Source organism: Carassius carassius, chromosome 31 (genome assembly GCF_963082965.1).
Source record: "Carassius carassius chromosome 31, fCarCar2.1, whole genome shotgun sequence".
NCBI lineage: Eukaryota > Metazoa > Chordata > Actinopteri > Cypriniformes > Cyprinidae > Carassius > Carassius carassius.
Window position 1 is genome coordinate 1,532,438 of NC_081785.1, and position 18,654 is coordinate 1,551,091.

The following is an 18,654-nucleotide window of genomic DNA, read 5'->3' on the forward strand; positions in this document are numbered from 1 at the left end:
GCAATTTAAAAACAATATTTGTTCAAGTCATAGACATATATATATATATATATATATATATATATATATATATATATATATATATATATATATATATATATATATATATATATATATATATATATATATATAATTCCTTGGAATTGCATGCTTTTAAGGATATAATTGTTCTTAATATTCAGATTTAATTCTTCAATCTTAATATTTCTTTCTCTCTCTCTCTCTCTCTCTCTCTAAATGAGGTTTATAAAATTAACAATAATAATAAAAAATAATAATGCAATTTGATTGTAATAACAAGGTCAATTTCCAACAATATTATATTAATGTGAATATTATATTGTTTAATATGAATCATGTATAATTATTATTATTATTAATCATAATATTGTTTGATATGATGCTAAGAACAGTATTTGATTTGATTGTAACATGAAGAATTGCACACTATGTTTGCCTCACAGTTATTTCCTGATGATAATATTAGATCTGGTTTCATAATATTAAGAAGAATGTCCATATTCAGTGGATTTTTTTGGTTGGTCAGAACTGGCCAGTAGTTTTCGGTATGAGGTTTTTTTTTTCTTTTTTTTATGCCTAAAGCATGAGCAACATTTAGTTTTATGAGATCTAAGAGTTAATTCATTCTGGCACAGATGGCCACACAGTATAATCCTCTTTCAGAGGAGTCCTACTTCTCCTCCTCCTCCTCCTCTCTGGATGAAGGTCTGCCTGTGATAATTAGCCTAATGGAATGAATGATTGTGGATAGATAATATGCAGCTCTGGCACGTCCGTGACTCATCGTCGTGGGTGGAAAGTGACATTCCTTGCAGGAGGGAACGCCATGATTGCAAACGCCATGCCTGTTGCGTTCTCTCCTGCGTGAGCTGGAGGAAGGAGCGCTGCTTATTGTAGGAAAACCTGTTGGATTCTCTAACTGGATTTCTTCAGAAGTATGCAAGTTTGGACATTTGGCATTGGAGGATTTGGCAGCCGAGGAGAATGAATCTACGCCTGCAGGGTAAGCTGTTGTGTGGAATTAGGACAGAGCATCAAGATGTTTTTTAGTGCAATATGCTGTGTATGCATTGGTAATGTAAGATATCTTAGATAAAAAAAGTATAGATATAGATTACAGACTGAATGATCTATTTGTGTGAGAGCTGTCAGTGCAACTATTTACACTGTAAAAGATAAGTGTAATTTTAACTGTAAAATTTTGTAAAAATGCTACGGAAAAGAAAAATGTTAATAAGTCAACAGTAATTTCCCCGTGAACAAATCAATGTATAAATTACAGTAGGTGTTTTGTGTTTGCATGAATGACTCTGTGCTCCTTCTATATATTAATATATGCTTCTGCTGTGATGAGCTTCGATTCTTCATGAATTTGTTTTACAGTGTACTTTATGAAATAGTTATTGCTTTCTACAGTGATGTTGAGTACAGGCAGATGAACTGATGAATTTGCTTTGAATGTCAAACTTAGCCGTGGTTACAAATACTGTTACTGACACCGGTTTTGTCTCTAGCATTTTAAAGCGTGTCTTATTAATGTAGTCATTTTTGCCATTTCTATTTAAGACTTTTCAAGCCTTACTTGAAAGACAGACAGAACATTTTTAAGGCCTTGGGTTTTTTCTGTTCCAAAGTGACTAATATCTAGCAGCTCTGACTAACATGAGTGCTGTTAAGTACAGTAAGTGTTAGCTAATGATCTCACAATTTTTTTTTTATTGCAAATTGCATCTCAGTTCTGAGTTTTTTTTTCCCAGAATTTGAAAATTTTTCTTTTGATTTGAAACAAAGTCTGTTTTAATTTTGTAATTTTGTAAAGAAATTAAAACAAAAAAACAGTTTGTGGCTCTGTAATGTGTCATGACGGATCACTGTATAGCTCAAGCGGCACGTGGACCAATCATCTCTTCAAATTTACTACTAATTTTAATATGGAATAAACAAATGAATATCAGAAGCTATGTTGCCTCAACTGCAGAAAGACATCAGTACACCGTTTTTCAAGTTCAAGTCCACCAAGGTTCATCTACTCTCCTGTCTGATTTGTTTGTTAAAAAAATGGCAGATTCTGTGTTATGATTGGTCAGATCACATGTCAATCAAAATCTCTGCGAATGGTCAATTCTGAGTTTATATCTCACAATTCAATTACAGTCAATTCAGAATTTGAATCAAAATTCGACTTAATATCACAGTTCTGATTTTGAATCCCACAATTCAGACTTTCTTTCTTAATTGTGGCTTTATATCATACAATTTATAGTTTATCTCGCAGTACAGACTTCAGAACTGTGACTTTATCTTACTCAAAATTGTGAAATATCTTGTTATTCTGAGATAAAACACAGGCTTCCATACTGAACCGATATATATTTGCATTTTATGCCTGATCTCCTCCTGCTTCTCACACATGTCTCATTCTCTTCCCTCAGTCTCAGTCATCTGTCAGTGTTGTTCTGCAGGTTTCTCCCAATGGGCTGCCAAGTTCTCAGTTACTAATTGTTGAAATCATGTGTAGCACTTTCAACTGTTAATTCAGTCTTTAGAGGTTTATAATTGGTGCCAAATATATGTACACCTCTCAGAGGTGTTTAGTAATTAACTAGCTCTAATTAAATAGGGTTTGTGCTTGGTGTGCCATTAAAAGAACCTGAATCAAACATAGAATCTATAAACATCTGTATTGATGTTGCTTCGGCTAGTGGATAATATTGGCTCAGTTAAGAGTACAGAGGATGTGCCGTCTTTTCCTGAGATTACAGTAAGCATGTGCTTTGGCAGTACAGTACTAGAGCTATTACTATATTTCACCCCCAAATATAATAATAATAAAATAAAGAATAATGTTATAATATGGAAACATAATTTATTAAAGCAGCTTTTGCAAAGTCATGATGATAATGTAGTATCTTAAAATCTTCACGCCTTATTGTCATATTTAGCAGATTAGAGCTGGGTGTCACATTTTTTTGAGATTTGCTGTTAAAATGTTTATATATTGCTTTACATGAGTGTACTGTATGTATGCGGATTAAGTTAGACATACTTACATATCCAGCTTTATATAAAGGGCTGAGTGACAATATAGTTACATTGTACTTCCATTATATAAGTTATATTTTGTATACTTTATCTGTGCAAAAAATAAAGTTGGATACACTATATGTCAAAGTCTCTGCATTAATATAGTTTTAAATTTCACCATAATATTACTGATCAAGCAGTTGAGATTTGTTTTATAGTAGATTTAACTTTATATGCGTGTACTGCATGAATGCAAATAAGTTAGATATAGTATATATGCATTTTGTGTCAGTCAGCAGATCAGTGCTAGAGAACTAGAGTGAATTTGACAGCAAGTGTATTTCCAGTCCCTCTGTTTGGTGCATCAGTTTAAAGGACGTTTGTAGAATATACATAAACCAGCCTGTCATCAGGGATCAGCAGACATCTTGTAGCTCTGTGTATGTCTGTTTGTGCAATTCTGGTGTCGCTGTCATGTGTCTTACGCTGCCATGGAGTTCAGTAAAATCTCAAGATGATTAAAGAGGGTTTTAGTTCTATCCTTAGCTGCCAAAGGCCCCGATTATTGGCCAGACGGTTTGTGGGAGGGCTTGTGAAGTTGCGTTTCTGTAGCAGTCGTGTGCTTGGATGCTACCTGGAACAGTGCTCTGTATAGTCAGATTAAAAAAAAAAAATTTTCTTCACATTTTTTACTTTTTTTTTTGCATCAGGTGTGATAATGTATTCTGTAAAAGTAAGTGTATCGTTTGTTTATATATGGGTATATAAGTGTACTGTTGTTTTTTATATTGAGCTGAGCTACTAAAATAATGCTATTTTAACTGTAAAATAAACAGTTTATCTTTTATTTATAAAATTGTTCAGTGAAAACATGCTTGATGCAGTATGTCATGGGTCTTGTGGTCAAATATGGATAATTTATATAATTTTATACAAATAGAATTAGAACATTGCATGTGTCAAGAATCAATGTCATTTTTTTTGTTCAGTCTGGCCTGTCATGAAATGAGTTGGTGCATTTTTAAAAAACTTTAGTCTCAGTTTAATTCACATAAAATGATTTTATGCAGAAACTTTGCTCTTGAACTTCTTTAAATGTTGGATTAAAGTGCCTATTAAGGACTAAGAACTAAATGCAATTTAAACTAGTCTGTAACTGTTTCCCAAAGAGCATGAGATTAACTTCTGGACTTGTGCCTCATTTCTTAATTGCTTATATTTTTAAATGAAATGTTGTGTATTATAATACAAGATTGACTTAAAAGTTGATTAAAAGTCTGCATGGTATGACTGCAATTTTCATTGCAGTATCAGTGTTTTTGTAATACCACAGTGTTCTTTGAAGTACTTTGGAGTACCATGTCAATGCCATTGTTCACTGTATGAATATGCCAATCATACAGTACAATGGTACTCCCATCAGTATAAAGATGAACTTTAGAGACATTTATAACATAGGTGTCATATCTTTGAATTCCAGCCTTTGACTAAATCTAATTAAACAATAAAATAGTGAAATTTTAGCCACTATATCTTTGAGTCTGAAGACATGTCTTAGCTTGAGTTACCCGTCATGTTTAAGGCTTAATTTTGATGTTCTTTCTTAAGAGAAAATATTTTTCAGGGTAGCTCTTTCACAACACAGGAGGCTTGGAGATCTCAATTATGTTTCACTCATTCACTTTTTCAGAATTAGCAGAAATAAATATAGAAATAACCGTTAAAGGGATATTTCTCCTAAAAATGAAAATTTGATGTTTATCTGCTTACCCCCAGGGCATCAAAGATGTAGGTGACTTTGCTTTTTCAGTAGAACACAAAGATTTTTAACTTATTCCGTTGCAGTCTGTCAGTCATATAATGGAAGTGAATGGGAATTATGGCTTTGAGAGTCAAAAAACAGACACAAACAAAACCAAATTAAACCCAGAGGCTGGTGACGATAAATGTATGTGTAAATCCCCATAAAGCAAGAAGAAGAAAAAGAATGCACTCAGGACAGATTGTACATTGCGGTGAATCAGAGGGAAAAAAATTAAAAACTATATAAATACTGTTCATCTCCTTGCACAGACTGGTCGTTTTATGTCTTTACAGATCAATGTATCGTCATGAGCTACAGGTTTCAATTTGGTTTTGTTTGTGTATGTTTTTTTGACTCTGAAAGCTGTGAATCCCATTCACTTCCATTATATGAATGAAGACTACAACGGTTGATTTAAAAATCTTTGTGTTATACAGAAGACATAGTGACCAACTGTACATCTTGGATGCCCTGGGGGTAAGCAGATAAACATCAGATTTTTATTTTTGGGTGAACTATCCTCTTTAAGTTATAATGCTATGAAATTAATATGGATGGCAGATGATTTGGTTTTAGGAGTGTTTAATGAGAAGAGCTTTGATTATAATATTCTGATATTTTGATTACAATACAGACTGCTCTACAATTAAACGACAGCAGACTCATTACTAGAGTCTCCATTTAATCTAATTTCTTGGTAAATTCATATTTTATGAAGATTTTTGTGAAGATGTTTCTGAGTTTGAATTTGAAATTTGTGTTGATTGTGAGTTGTTATTTCCAATCCCATTGAAAATGTCATTCACATTTCCAAGTTTTTTCGACAGACTGAATTGACGTGGAGGAGAGATGCAGAGGATGACCCAAGGCTCCTTCGATGCCAATACCCATTTTCAAAATGAACCGCATAAATTTCCTCATCCTCCAGCATCGTCCTTTGGCTCCAGCGTGACTGTGGCCAGCCCAGCCAAGAGAATGACTTTCTACAAGAGTGGTGACGCTCAGTTCCAAGGTGTCAAGATGGCTATCCATAAGCGCAGTTTTAGATGCTTTGATGCCTTATTGGATGACCTTTCTCAAAAGGTTCCTCTACCTTTTGGTGTGCGTACCATCACGACCCCCAGGGGGACTCACGGTATTAAACATTTAGAGCAGTTAGAGGATGGAGGGTGTTACCTGTGCTCTGACCACCGCTACGTGAAGCCAATCAACATGGAAGCTGCAGGGAAAAGGCCGGCGGTCTGGCACCATCACAGCCACCCGCATAACACTCGCTGCAAGCCCTCCCGACCAGAGGAGCCCCCCTCGGGACATCAGCACCAACACCGGCACCCCAAAAGGATAGTTCTTGTTAAAAACAATGACCCTACTGTTAGGCGGTCCATCACTCTGAGCAGACGAACTGCTCGGAGTCTTCGCGTTTTTCTGGATGAGATTTCAGAACTCATGCAATGTCATGTCAAGAAACTCTACACTCTGGAGGGACGTAAGGTCAGGGAGGATTTCATTTCTTCAGCCATTCTTTAATTAGCCAGGTCATGTATTTTAGGAGGCAGGTGTCAGGTCAAGACAGAACTGAAGGCCCTGGGAAAATAGTTGTGCTAGCTACTAATCTAATTTGTATCTTAAAGGGATGTAAAAAGTATCTTAAAAAGCACCATAAATATAATATATATGATTTGTTTACGAGTGTTCTGGTGAACAGACTAGAAATCAGTCTAAAAAGTCATTATTTAATCAAATATACTTGCCCTCCGCTATGCATTCTCATTTTTAGGACTGGTGTCAACAAATCACCAGTTGCCAGTGATTGTTGCAAATGTTTGAATGTGTGCATGCACTACCTGAGCACTTTTGGGCAGGATTTTCAGCAAATAACACATCTTTATAACAAATTCTATGTATTTGTTGTTCATTTTGGAATTTGATAGCCCCATGCAATGCTTTCTTTATACGGAAAAGAGCTTTCTGCTGAATATCTCCTTTCGTGGTCCAAGTCATTTGAAGAAAATATCAAGAGGATGAGTAAATTATGCCTGAATTCCCACTGGTTGAACTATTTTTTAAAAATACCATGTAAAATCTGTATTTTGTGTTTAAATGGTTGATTTCCATTTTAACTTAATTCGGGATAATTGGGGCATTTTTATCCAGCCATCACAATGGCAAAAAGTGGCCCAATTTACCTGAATTTGCCCTACATAAATTATTAGATTAGATTAGATTCAACGTTATTGTCATTGCACATGTGAGGTACAGGGTAACTAAATGTAGTTAGCATAACCAGAAGTGCAATAAACAGTAAGTACAGAATATACAAGGTCTACAATATGTTCCAAATGTACAATAAATATACAGATAAGGCAGTATTATGGACATAATTTACAGATTTTAATGAATGAATAAGCTGCTGTTGTCATTGCAAGTGAACCATTGTATTTGCATTTTAAGGATTTAGGGGTTGTAAATGCTAAAATTAGTCTGTCAGTGCAACCAAATCAGTCAATTATGAGGTTACATTTCAATCATCATATTGATCCAAAAAGGTAGCTATTTACACAGTGATAATAAATATTTATCTGTCTTTTGTCTTCTGTTTATTGACTGCTGTCCGTAGATTGACAATATTCAGAGTCTGATGAAGTGTCCTAGTGTGCTGATCTGTGTGGGTCGAGAGCCCTTCAGGCCGCTGCTCAGTGAAAGCTTGAAGAAGCTCTCAGATGAAAAGCTTCCAGGAATGAGCACAAGGTCTCACTCCAGTGATTGTCATGAAAGCAAAAAGAATGGTAAATATTTTGTTTTGTGTACACATTTCAAGTTAACTACAGCTTACATTTATTTGTTTTAGGTAAGTCATTATAGTGATTAACTAACAATCTACCCAACCCACGTGTCTCTAATAATAGACTGAAGAGAAAACAACCATTTACCACCTACTCAGTTGCACTTAATGTAATCTAGGGGTTGGTGAATCAAGAGGCTCTTTCATATTTGTTGTTTGGATGTTGAAAATATGTTGTTATCCTTAATGAAATTGTATATCTTTTATTATTCCATTTTGTTTTAACAGTTAACTTTGGCCTAGAGACAAAGAAAATCATTATCCATCCACGATCAGACTCCAGTAATAGATCTACAAGATTCTCTCTTTCTTCAGAAAAGTCATATCAAAATGGATTATGCACAACCCCAGGACAGACTGGTTGCGTCAGCAACTGTCCTTATGTTAAAGAATTTGTAGTGAACGATGACATTAAGAAAAGAGTGCTTGTTAACAAAGACGGCAGCCTTTCTGTGGAGATGAAGGTTCGCTTTCGGCTCTTCGACGATGAGACTCTTCAGTGGTCCACCGAGAACAAGAAGTCATCAGCAAATGTGAATGACTCTGAATATAATCTGCATCTTTTACAGAGCCAATCTAAAGCTGAGTATTCAGACCCAGACTCCATATCTGCATCTGAGATGGATGAAGCCTTTGCAACAAAGCTGCATCAGAAGCATATCAAGGAAACACTTTGTCAGAACTGTTGCAATCACTGCCAAGAGTATGACATCTGGAAAAACCCCATGCACAAAGAACCGGGGGCCCACAAATCACCTAGTTCCAGTGCATCGTCTCACAAAGTTGTACATAAGAAGTCATCGGTGGATAGTACGCAAACAATTTCTCGTTCCAGTGGCGAGTACACTGAGCATGTGGTGGAAAAGTCCTCGTGCTTTCAGCAGATAATGGAGGAAGGAGACAGTAGAGTAGAAGACAGTGCAATAAGTCATTGCTGTAATCGAAGTGAAGTATCATCTGTTGGCATCACGTCAAAGAGCAAGAGATCTTGTGAGGACAACCATGAGAGTCATGTTAAAACTAAATGTTCTTATATGGAACCTAAAATCTCTCCTACTCCACAGTGTGAGGTCATTAAGGTCATGGAAGAGCGTCCAGTTTCTGCGGTCAGCAACTCGTCCAAAGTGCTTGAGTCTTTGAAGGAAGATCAGGATGATGAATATGATGACCTGCCTCCAAGTGTCTCAAGAGCATCACACTGGTCTCAAAGTAACCATCTTGAGAGTGATGATAAACCCCAATGTGTTCATTGTTGTGGCTACCAGTCTTCATCAAGATCTTATTTGTCCCCCAGACCTCCAAGTAAAGAAACAAGCAGTGCTGTCCACTCACTTAAACTCAAAAAGTTTAAAACCCCTTTTGCAGCACCAACACAGTCAGATGGGATGAGTACAACATCTCCAATATCAAAAGCATCCTCCAGATCCCATCCACTTCACTGTGGAGCCATAATCCCAAGTTCAGTTGCATCTGGTAGGCAACACGGGTCTGAGGGAGAGGCTTGTAGTGCAAATTCCAGACATAGCCAAGTATATTGTAAATTTAGAGTCCAAGCAAACAGCCCTGAATCCAATGCATCAGATGCTCTGGAGATATGTGACGATGTCACCGCAAACAGATCTTTAAGTCCCACATCAGGTGTGTCAAAACGATCTGGTGAGCCTGGTGTATGTTCATGCTGTGGTGAGCATAAAAGATTGGATGGGAATCCAGTGGGGAGAGAACCAGAGAAAGCTGATTCCATTTTGTCGAAACCAAACAAATCTTCAGTGTCCACTTCAAATGCTCTTGAAAACTCTGCACCAGTTAATGATACATCGGAAAGGGAAGTCACATGGGAATGCTCTGAGTCTAAAAATTCAAATGGCTATTCTACTTCTAAAATCTCAAAAAAGTCTAACTGCTCAACACATGAAGTGTGTTCTGTTGGGAAATCATCAAAATCTGATCATAATGAAGCAGAACGTGTTGGAGAAAGAACCAAAAGTGCCACGCCAGCAAAGTCAGATGGGTCAGACTGCATTGTTTCAGAGAGAGAGCCCACACCAGCCTCAGTCCTGACAGAAATGGATAAAGCTGAAGAAAAAATCCAAGAAAGAGCTGTCAGCCCAATGTCAGCCCATTCAGATTTATCAGCTGCCTCAAGGAAATCCCACACACCAAAGTCTGCACATTCAGAGAAAGCTAAAATGCCTAGATCGTGTAGTCAAAATGATTTAGAGGAAGTGCCATCAAACTTATTTAGTTCTCAGGGTGATCTAGCAGAAAGTGCTGCTACTCCGAGTCATACTATGACAGATAATCATTGTGGGCAAGACAAAGAGTTTCCTCAAGAAGTGAGATCAGCTAGTGTCATGTCTAATAAATCAAACCAAACTTCTGAACATCCATCGCATGCATCAGAGCAAACAACTAAGTCTGTCAAATCTTGTTGCAAAGACAAAGTCACTCAAAATATCAGTGGTCCTGACTTTCAGTGTGAGCTGAAAACTGAGGTAACCACTGAACCAAGATGCAGCCCACTGTCCAATTGCTCAAAAATATCTGTAAAGTCGCATGCATCCTCAAAGAATTCACATGCAGAGTCTAAATCTGAGCAAAGAGTTCCCACTGCTCTGTCTATTCAAACAAATTCATCTAAAGGATATTGTAGGTCCTGCAAATCAAACTACAATGTTCCAGAAACCACAATTACCTCAGAACCAAATGATGCAACACCTAATGAATGTGCAACTCCAAAAACTAAGTCAAACAGAGCCATCAGTGCAATGTCTGAGACCTCAGAAAAATCTAATGCCTGCTCTGAAAGATCTGTCAAATCCAATGTAAAGAGCCTTGCATCTCAGGAAGTAAAGAATGGCAAAGATGTGACACAGACCTTATCTGTGACCTCTCCATTGCCTAGTTCAAAGAGGTCTCCATCCAACAGATCAACCCACAACAATGAAATTAAAAAAATTGAGAGCAGAGCACCAAGTGGGATGTCAGTAAGCTCTAACATATCCTTGCAATCCCAAAGATCAAGTAAATGTCATTGTCACAGCACCTCAAGTGGTAATTTGAGAGAGACAAAGATTGAGATGCTAAAAGAGGATGCCAAAGGTGAATCCGAGAGCTTGTCAGGGAAATCAAAACTGTCAACTAAATCTTTTATAAATAACATTACGTATTCAGGCAATCAATTAGATGAACCTCTGAGCCCTACATCAACAGCATCCATTTCTCTTGGACTGGTAGAAGAGCACAAGGGTGATGACTTTGATGAACGATCAACCAGTGGCATGTCACACAGAGAAACAGAGGAAGCTGGATATATGTTAGAGACTGTAAATGGAGTGGATGCAGAGGAAAGGCCAAGAACAGAAATGTCTATGAACTCTGCAATTTCAGACAAATCCAAGAAGTCTCATCACAAGAACTGTAAGACTCCTGTTCAAGCCCTCTCGCCTGTCTACACGGAAAGTGCTATGTCAGCAGATCTCAAGAAAAACAAATCGGGAAGCCAGTTAAATGAAAACAATATCAGAGTGCCCTCCACTTCAAGAAGTAAGTCACCCTCGAGAGTTTCACAGGGAAGCACTAAAAATACAGCTATAAAAGAGAGAGATTTTGAAATTGTCAACAACATCAACCATGCAGAAATTAATGAAACCTCTTCAAAACATGACCAAAGTGAAATAACCTCTGGAAAAGCTACCCCAGAAAGTGACTGTTTAAACTCTTCAAAGTCCGAAAATGGGCACAGTACTAACGAGAGTGATAGATCTAAATGCAAAAGATCTAAGTGTTCTTCCCAGTGTTTATATGAAATAAATGGGCTGAATATAAAATATAATGGAGGCAATGATGGTGGCATTTGTAAGTCATACCCATCAGACAGAAGATGTGTCAAAAATGATGCATCCAGGTCAAGTTCAGCAGGGATGTCTGATATTTCCCAAAATTGTAAAACTCTACCACAGGAGATGCCAAACAAGAATATAGCATCACTCAAGCATCCTGGTTCCTCGATCGACAGTGTCTTATCTCGGGCACTTTCAGCAGCAGATCTGTTGAAAGAGATTGTCGGCAGTGCAAGACCAGTCAGCATAGGATCAAAGTCAGTTGCCTCCAGCAAAAATGTCAACAAGGCAGATAATAAAAGCCAAAAAAGCAGCAGGAGCAAACACAGCAAAGTCAGCATCCCATCCGAGTGCAACGACAAGGAACTGATGCCGTCATGCTTACCGAACACATCCTCTACGGAAGTTGTGAGTGACTGGCTGAGGAACATTCCCATTGATGGCCTTGTTTATGAAATGGATGTCGAACTCAATGAAGATGTGACCCTGGTTCAAGGTGGTGAGGAGGACACTTCTCAAAGAGACCAAGTTGGGGCAATAAAAAGCATAAAAGAGGTTGAGAAACCCCATGATGATCAGACAGAGGATAATCATGTTCAGCTGACAGAGTTGTGTGACAAAAAAGCAAAATTGGAAGTAAGCATAATGGATCCCGACCGCAAAGCATTAACCAAACAAGACAGCTTGCAAAAGCAGTGTCATTCTTCGGTTCAGGTCATGAAAGTTTTACTGGGTCCAAAACTAGACAGATCCAGTAGTTTACCTGAGGTATCCCCTCTATATGGCAGAAAATTAAGCCAGTCTGCTCAAGGGCTGTTGGATTGCTTTGCGAATTTACGACTGATTGACTCAGACTCTAAAAATGAAAAGCATCATAAATATAATGAAATCATGTTGATCCTACAGTCGCTCTGGCTCCAAAAGCCCTCTGAGGATGAGCAGAGAAAACCTAATGCAAAGGAACATCCCTCTGCTGAAGATGAATTTAACCCACGGTCTTCATCTGGAGTTGATGTAAGGAGTGGCTCCACAGGCTCTTTTAAAGGTAGCATTAATGGCATATTAGAAAAACCAGAGACCACACAAGGCACAATACCACCAATTGCTGAACGAAAGGGCTCACTGCATGATAAAGAAGAAGATGAGGTAAAATCTACAGCTCAAGCATGTGAATGTTTAGATCCATCCAAAGTTCCCTCAGATCCATTAACTCTAGACCTTGCAGAACGAGTCCAGGGAAGTCCAGTAAATGCACAACTGGATGATGACCAAGAAAATGGTGCATTGCAAGAAGATGATGTTGAAAGGTGTGAGAAGAATGATTCAGATCAAACGCCACAAACAACTTTTTACAAGAGCTCTGGGAATGAGAGTAATACTATGAGATCTCAAGAAAATACAAGCTCAGACACTCCACCGTCTGTTCAGAGAGCTCTGCTTACTAAAAGAGTTTCACAAGACCCAGATCCCATTTGGGTGATGAGCTTATTAAAAAAGCTAGAAAAGCAGTTCATGTTACATTACGCAGATGCCATGGCAGAGTTCAAAGTGAGGTGGGATTTGGATGACAATGAGATGCTCGATAAAATGATAACTGAGCTGAAAGAGGAAGTGCATAAACGGATTCAATCAAGTATTAGCAGAGAACTGCAAAAAATCCAAAGTCGGGCTGGCAGGGGTCCGAGACCTCCGGGAACTACTCTATCAAGAGACTCAACAGTCCAGACTGAGCAGCGTCGCAAGCGTCTTCGGGTCATGCGCAATAAGTCAATTTTTTCGAGAAGTGATAAATTACACAGCATCGGGTACAGAATACAGCGATCAGCGCAGTGACGATGAATACTGCCCATGTGATGCATGCATGAAAAAGAAAATGACATCCATAGCAGTCCAGCCAGCTCAGGCTTTGAGTTTTGCTCCAGTCATGATAGAATTTGATCTGCGGAAAATTTTGCAGATGAAAAAGGATCCAGCCCAACCTACAGAACCAAAGATGGAAGAACAACACACCACCAGAATGACGTGTGCAGTTAATAAAGAAGACAACAACTTAGAAGTGGTTTGTGAAGCAATAGAGGAAGCAAATGACAATACTAGAGGACATAAATTTGAGATGGCAGATCAAGAGCCAGAAGGTGTTGTCAGTAAAGTAGATGAAGACAAAAATGCAGAAAACATCAAAGATGTGTCTGTAAGACTCTGAGACAAGAGATCCAAATAAAGAGGAAGCAAATGACAAAATAGAGTAGGGTGATGTGGAAGGTGGTGAAGAGCTGGAAAATTAAGAAGGTGAGGATGCAAAAATGGTGGTAAATGTTAAGAACGATACTGAGGAGGAAGTTGAGATGTTGAAGAAGGCTAAAAATGAGGGAAGTACAGAGGAGGACTGTGAGAAGAAAGACCGTTCTGAGGGAGATGCAGAAAATAGTGATGCTGTGGAGGCAGAAACTGGTGAAGAAATTGAATCGGATGACAAGGAAGCAGAAACTGAGACTGGGAAAGAGAGTACAGAAGACACGTCTGCAGAAGATGGAAGTAATACTAAGTCAAATAAAGTTGATACATCTACTGAAGGTGAAAAGTCAGGTGAAACTTCAAATCATGAGTCCACCAGTGAGAGGAATGCAGATGGGAACCAGGGTGGATCTGCAGAGGATGATGCCAACAAAGATAGGACTCCTTTTTGTGTTATGTCCCTCCGATACCTGTGGTGGCTATTACATAATCGCGATCAGAAACTTTATGCATTACCAGATATGGACCAGTAAAACGAGCTTGTAGAGCAGATCCAGGAATGGGGGGTAACATAAGTACTTTATCACCCACCTCAAAATGTCGATCTGTGGTCTTACGATCATACCAAATTTTCATCTTGTCTTGTGCTCTCTCAAGATTTTCATGGGCTAACTCACGGGCTCTGTGTAAACGAGAACGTGAATGTAACACATAACTCAGTATGTCTTTTGCAGGAAGTTCATTTAAAAACTGATCTTTTAATACAGCCAATGGACCTCGTGGGGTATGTGCAAAAACAAGATCAGCAGGACTAAATCCAAGTGACTCCTGTCTCACCTCTCTACAGGCAAACAGCAGCCAGGGAGCTGCATCTGCCCAATCCTTACCAGTCTCAAGGCAATATGCATGCAACATGCTCTTCAACGTTTGATGATAGCGTTCCAGCGCCCCCTGGCTTTCCGGATGATAGGCACTGGAAACATTATGTTGTATGCTGAGCTGTTTCAAAACACGGGTGAACACACGAGACATGAAATTCGATCCACGATCAGTCTGAATGATCTTTGGCAGACCAAACACAGAGAAAAACTTTAACAACTCCTTTAAGACCACCTTGGCAGAAATTTTTCGCAGAGGAATAGCCTCCGGAAAACGAGTAGCTGCACACATCATTGTTAACAGATATTGATATCCACTCGTGGAACGCACAAGTGGACCAACAATATCAACAATGACATGATCAAATGGTGGAGCCAACACAGGAATGGGATATAGAGGAGCAGGAGGGATTTTCTGGTTGGGTTTGCCAACCACCTGGCAGACCTTACAAGTTTTACAAAAATTAGCTACATCCCGCTTCAACCCTGGCCAGTAAAAATGTTGACTAACACGGTTTAGTGTTTTAGCGACTCCCATATGACCAGCTACGCAGTCATGAGCTACACTCAAGATTTTATCTCTGTACTCTACTTGATTCATTTTCTTATCAGGCCTAGATAGATCAATAGCTGATGACTCAGGAAACGTCTCAGACTCAAGATTCACAAAGAAAGAATCGGATAGTTCATATTCAACAGGAGAAATAGAGCGCCCTCCTTTCCTCGACATAGCACGAGTAATCGCGCATGCAGGAAAAACATCAGAATTTTTCTCAACATCTTTCTCGATGAACGGTGGTACAAGCCTAATGTTTTTACTCGCGTCAAAAGACCCGGTGTAACTGAGATCAATATTTTCCTGTCTAGCTCTTAACTCTAAGCGTTTCATTTCTAACTCATTCTCAGAAACTTTTAAACGCAACGCTTCTCTCTCATTGTCTAACTCTCTCTCTCGAATAGAAAGCTCTTTCAACCGGATAGAATCTCTCATATCAACAGGAGGCAAAACCCTCTTCTCTACCAAAACTGGTAGCAGAACAGTTTTAATGCTATCTTTAAGGCGTTTTTCGGAAGCAGACAACTCAATTTCATAATAAGTAGCCAATTCCAAAAGTTGATCTTTTTTAAGATTATTAAACGCCTCTACAGAAGGATTTTCAGCAAACTCTTGAACTGTAGACATGACTAAACCAAAAATTTTGAAACCCAAAATAAGCAAAACAAAAAAAAACTACAGGCTGCTAACCCCAAAATGACCACAACTTTTAACATAACACCACCACGCCACAATACTGACAAGTTGAGGGAAAGTTAGACACATGAATGGGCTAAAACACCTCCACCTGCTTACAACACTACTTCCTGCAGTGCACTATTAAATCACTAAAGCGACAGAAAAACTAAGTGAGTACCAAAAGACTGGGAGATTCACTGCTACACCCCAATCCTTACTTAACTATCAAAAAAAAAAACTAAACTTAGCCTTACTAGTCTTCAGTGGATCCCCCTACCCGGTGTACATTAAACGTTAAACTCGTGAGGATGTAGCAGACCGATTACGCAGTCTATCACAACCCCCGAAACGTACCGACTAAGGATACCAACAAAAATAATAAAACTAAAATAATAAAGTGGCAGACTCAGTGTCTGCCCGACGACTTACTTATTGAGGTGCACGCTCCTCTACCCAGAAAAGTGATGGTACTCACCAACCAGTCGCTCACAAAACAAACTACTTCCTACGATTCAAAACGGATGAGCCCCCATATGTTATAGTCAGGCAGACTGATCATAACATAAAGTGACTACAAAGTCAGTTGGACTCATTTATCTAGGGTATTTATTAGACAATTGCCAAAACCCAAAACAAAAGGAAGATTAACTACAATGAAACATAATTTGCAGGAAGATCAACAAGCATGGTGGCTGCCTCGAACCCAAGTCATCTCCCTCTCTCCATGGAGTGCCTCTGCTTTTAAAGGGTGTCTCTCCACCCACTCGTTACAAATCACACCTGCACACAATAACACATGAATACATATTGCCACATAGCCAAACAATTAATAGAGGAAAACAGAGCCACCACAGGTAGTGGAGGGACATAACAATCAGACACAGGACAAAGTTCAGTCTGAAGAACACAGCAAGACGCCAAAGGTAAATATCAAGGTGGAGGACACAGAAAATGAAACAGACAAATGTAGCTCTGTTGAGGAAGATTTTGAGAAAGAAAAATCTGATGAAACTGCTGTTGATGAGAGCACACTAGCGAAACCGGTAACTAGAACGTCAGTGGAGTCTCAACCAGGATCCATGGAGAACTGCATGAATAAGACAGCTAAACTGAAAGATATTCAGAGTTTCATGGAGAGTGTTGAAAGTCAAGGAGATAGTATGGTTGTGTTTGTTAAACAACCAGTGTACAAAGAGACGCATGGAAACCACAAGGACATCTGCAATGGCCTGAATGAATGGCAAGTGTCTCCTAAAATAAGCAACAGAACCAGTAAACAAAAGAAGTGACACTGAGGTGAGAAAGTACAATTTGATATTCCCTCATATAAAGCACTTTATTGATAAACTTACTTTAGATGGGACTAAAATGATCTGAGATTATGAATCTCACTTCAAAGAAATCTAAAGCGCTAAATATACATTTTAAAGAGATTTTAAAAACAGTATATTGTACAATTCTGTATATTTTTCGTGTAGTCAAGGTATTATATTATTGAGTCTGTTAAAAGGCATCAAACTTTCATTTACAAATATTTACTCATGGATTCATATACACAGTCAAATACCATAGTCACAAAATCATGTACATTTTACAGATTAACATTGAATTCTCAGGGTTTTTTAATGTTACAAGTATTATACTATTCATGCATTGTTTGCCCAAACCTTAACCATGGTTAGCATTGCATAAATAGTATTATAACTAGTTTATGTTCTAAATGGCATAAATATATTTCAAAGTATACAACTGCAAATATGATGAAAGAAAGAGGTATTACCCCAAATGCTTTTGAGATTTGTTCAGTTTAGCAGCAACTTTTTGCCATGACTGTATATTTCAAGATGACCTAACTGTGTTTAATTCTGAATTTGGCAATTGTGGTATTTAAAGCATACCACCATTTGTGGTGTTTAAAGCATCTTTGATCTGGTTTTCTTGTGTGTTGCTACAGTACTGTAACATTTACAGTAATAAATGCTCAAATCTGAGAATGTCACTTTATGTCTTGTCACATATTTACCATTAGGAGTTTATTGTTTCAGGTATCTGAATATATAAATGTCAACATTTGCACTTAATTGCTCATTAAAGGGTTAGTTCATCGTTCTCTCTTCACAGCAGTTCAGTCAGTGTACTGTGAGTACATTAATTGCTCCGGGGTATTGGTCAGAGGGAGTGTCAGCCATGTTAAAAAAGTGAACACCTTAAGTCATTTGTGGCTTAATGCGTATTGGAGACGCGAACCGTTTAAAACGTTTCAGTTCGATTTGGTGAGCTGGTTACATCGAGTGATTCATTCACGAACCGGATATCACTAAACTGCAGTGTTTTGAACGCGCTCACAACAGACACGGAAGAGAAGTTTTTGCTATTTTTGGGCCAAAATGTATTTTCGATGCTTAAAAAAAATTCTAACTGACCCTCTGATGTCACATGGACTACTTTGATAATGTTTTTATTACCTTTCTGGACATGGACAGTATACTGTACATACATTTTCAATGGAGGGACTGAGAGCTCTCGGACTAAATCTAAAATATCTTAAACTGTGTTCTGAAGATGAACGGAGGTCTTACGGGTTTGGAACGACATGAGGGTGAGTAATTAATGACATAATTTTCATTTTTGGATGAACTATCCCTTTAAGTTTCTCTTTGTGCTGCCGCTCTGCCAAGGGAGTTTTTTTTTTTCTATCCCAAAACAGGATACAGTGCATTGTGCGGCTAAAATTGTAACATGTATTTGTGTACAGCATGTTTCCACAAATCAGA

General features: G+C 38.2%; 2 protein-coding genes across 2 annotated transcripts; both read left to right on the top strand.

Annotated features, from left to right (window-relative positions):
• The first annotated feature begins 706 nt into the window (after nt 1–706).
• LOC132111284 (uncharacterized) lies at nt 707–13,763 on the top strand. The gene is given in 5 exon segments (XM_059518443.1): nt 707–1,024; nt 5,677–6,340; nt 7,467–7,635; nt 7,920–13,326; nt 13,328–13,763. Coding segments are annotated over 4 exon segments (6,627 nt in total). The 5' UTR covers nt 707–1,024; nt 5,677–5,698; the 3' UTR covers nt 13,737–13,763.
• Nucleotides 13,764–13,836: 73 nt separating this feature from the next.
• On the top strand, nt 13,837–17,169 carry LOC132111285 (uncharacterized). The gene is made up of 2 exons (XM_059518444.1): nt 13,837–14,209; nt 16,748–17,169. Exons 1-2 carry the CDS (start codon nt 13,837–13,839, stop codon nt 17,167–17,169), a joined length of 795 nt encoding a protein of 264 aa, XP_059374427.1.
• The last annotated feature ends 1,485 nt before the right edge of the window (nt 17,170–18,654 follow it).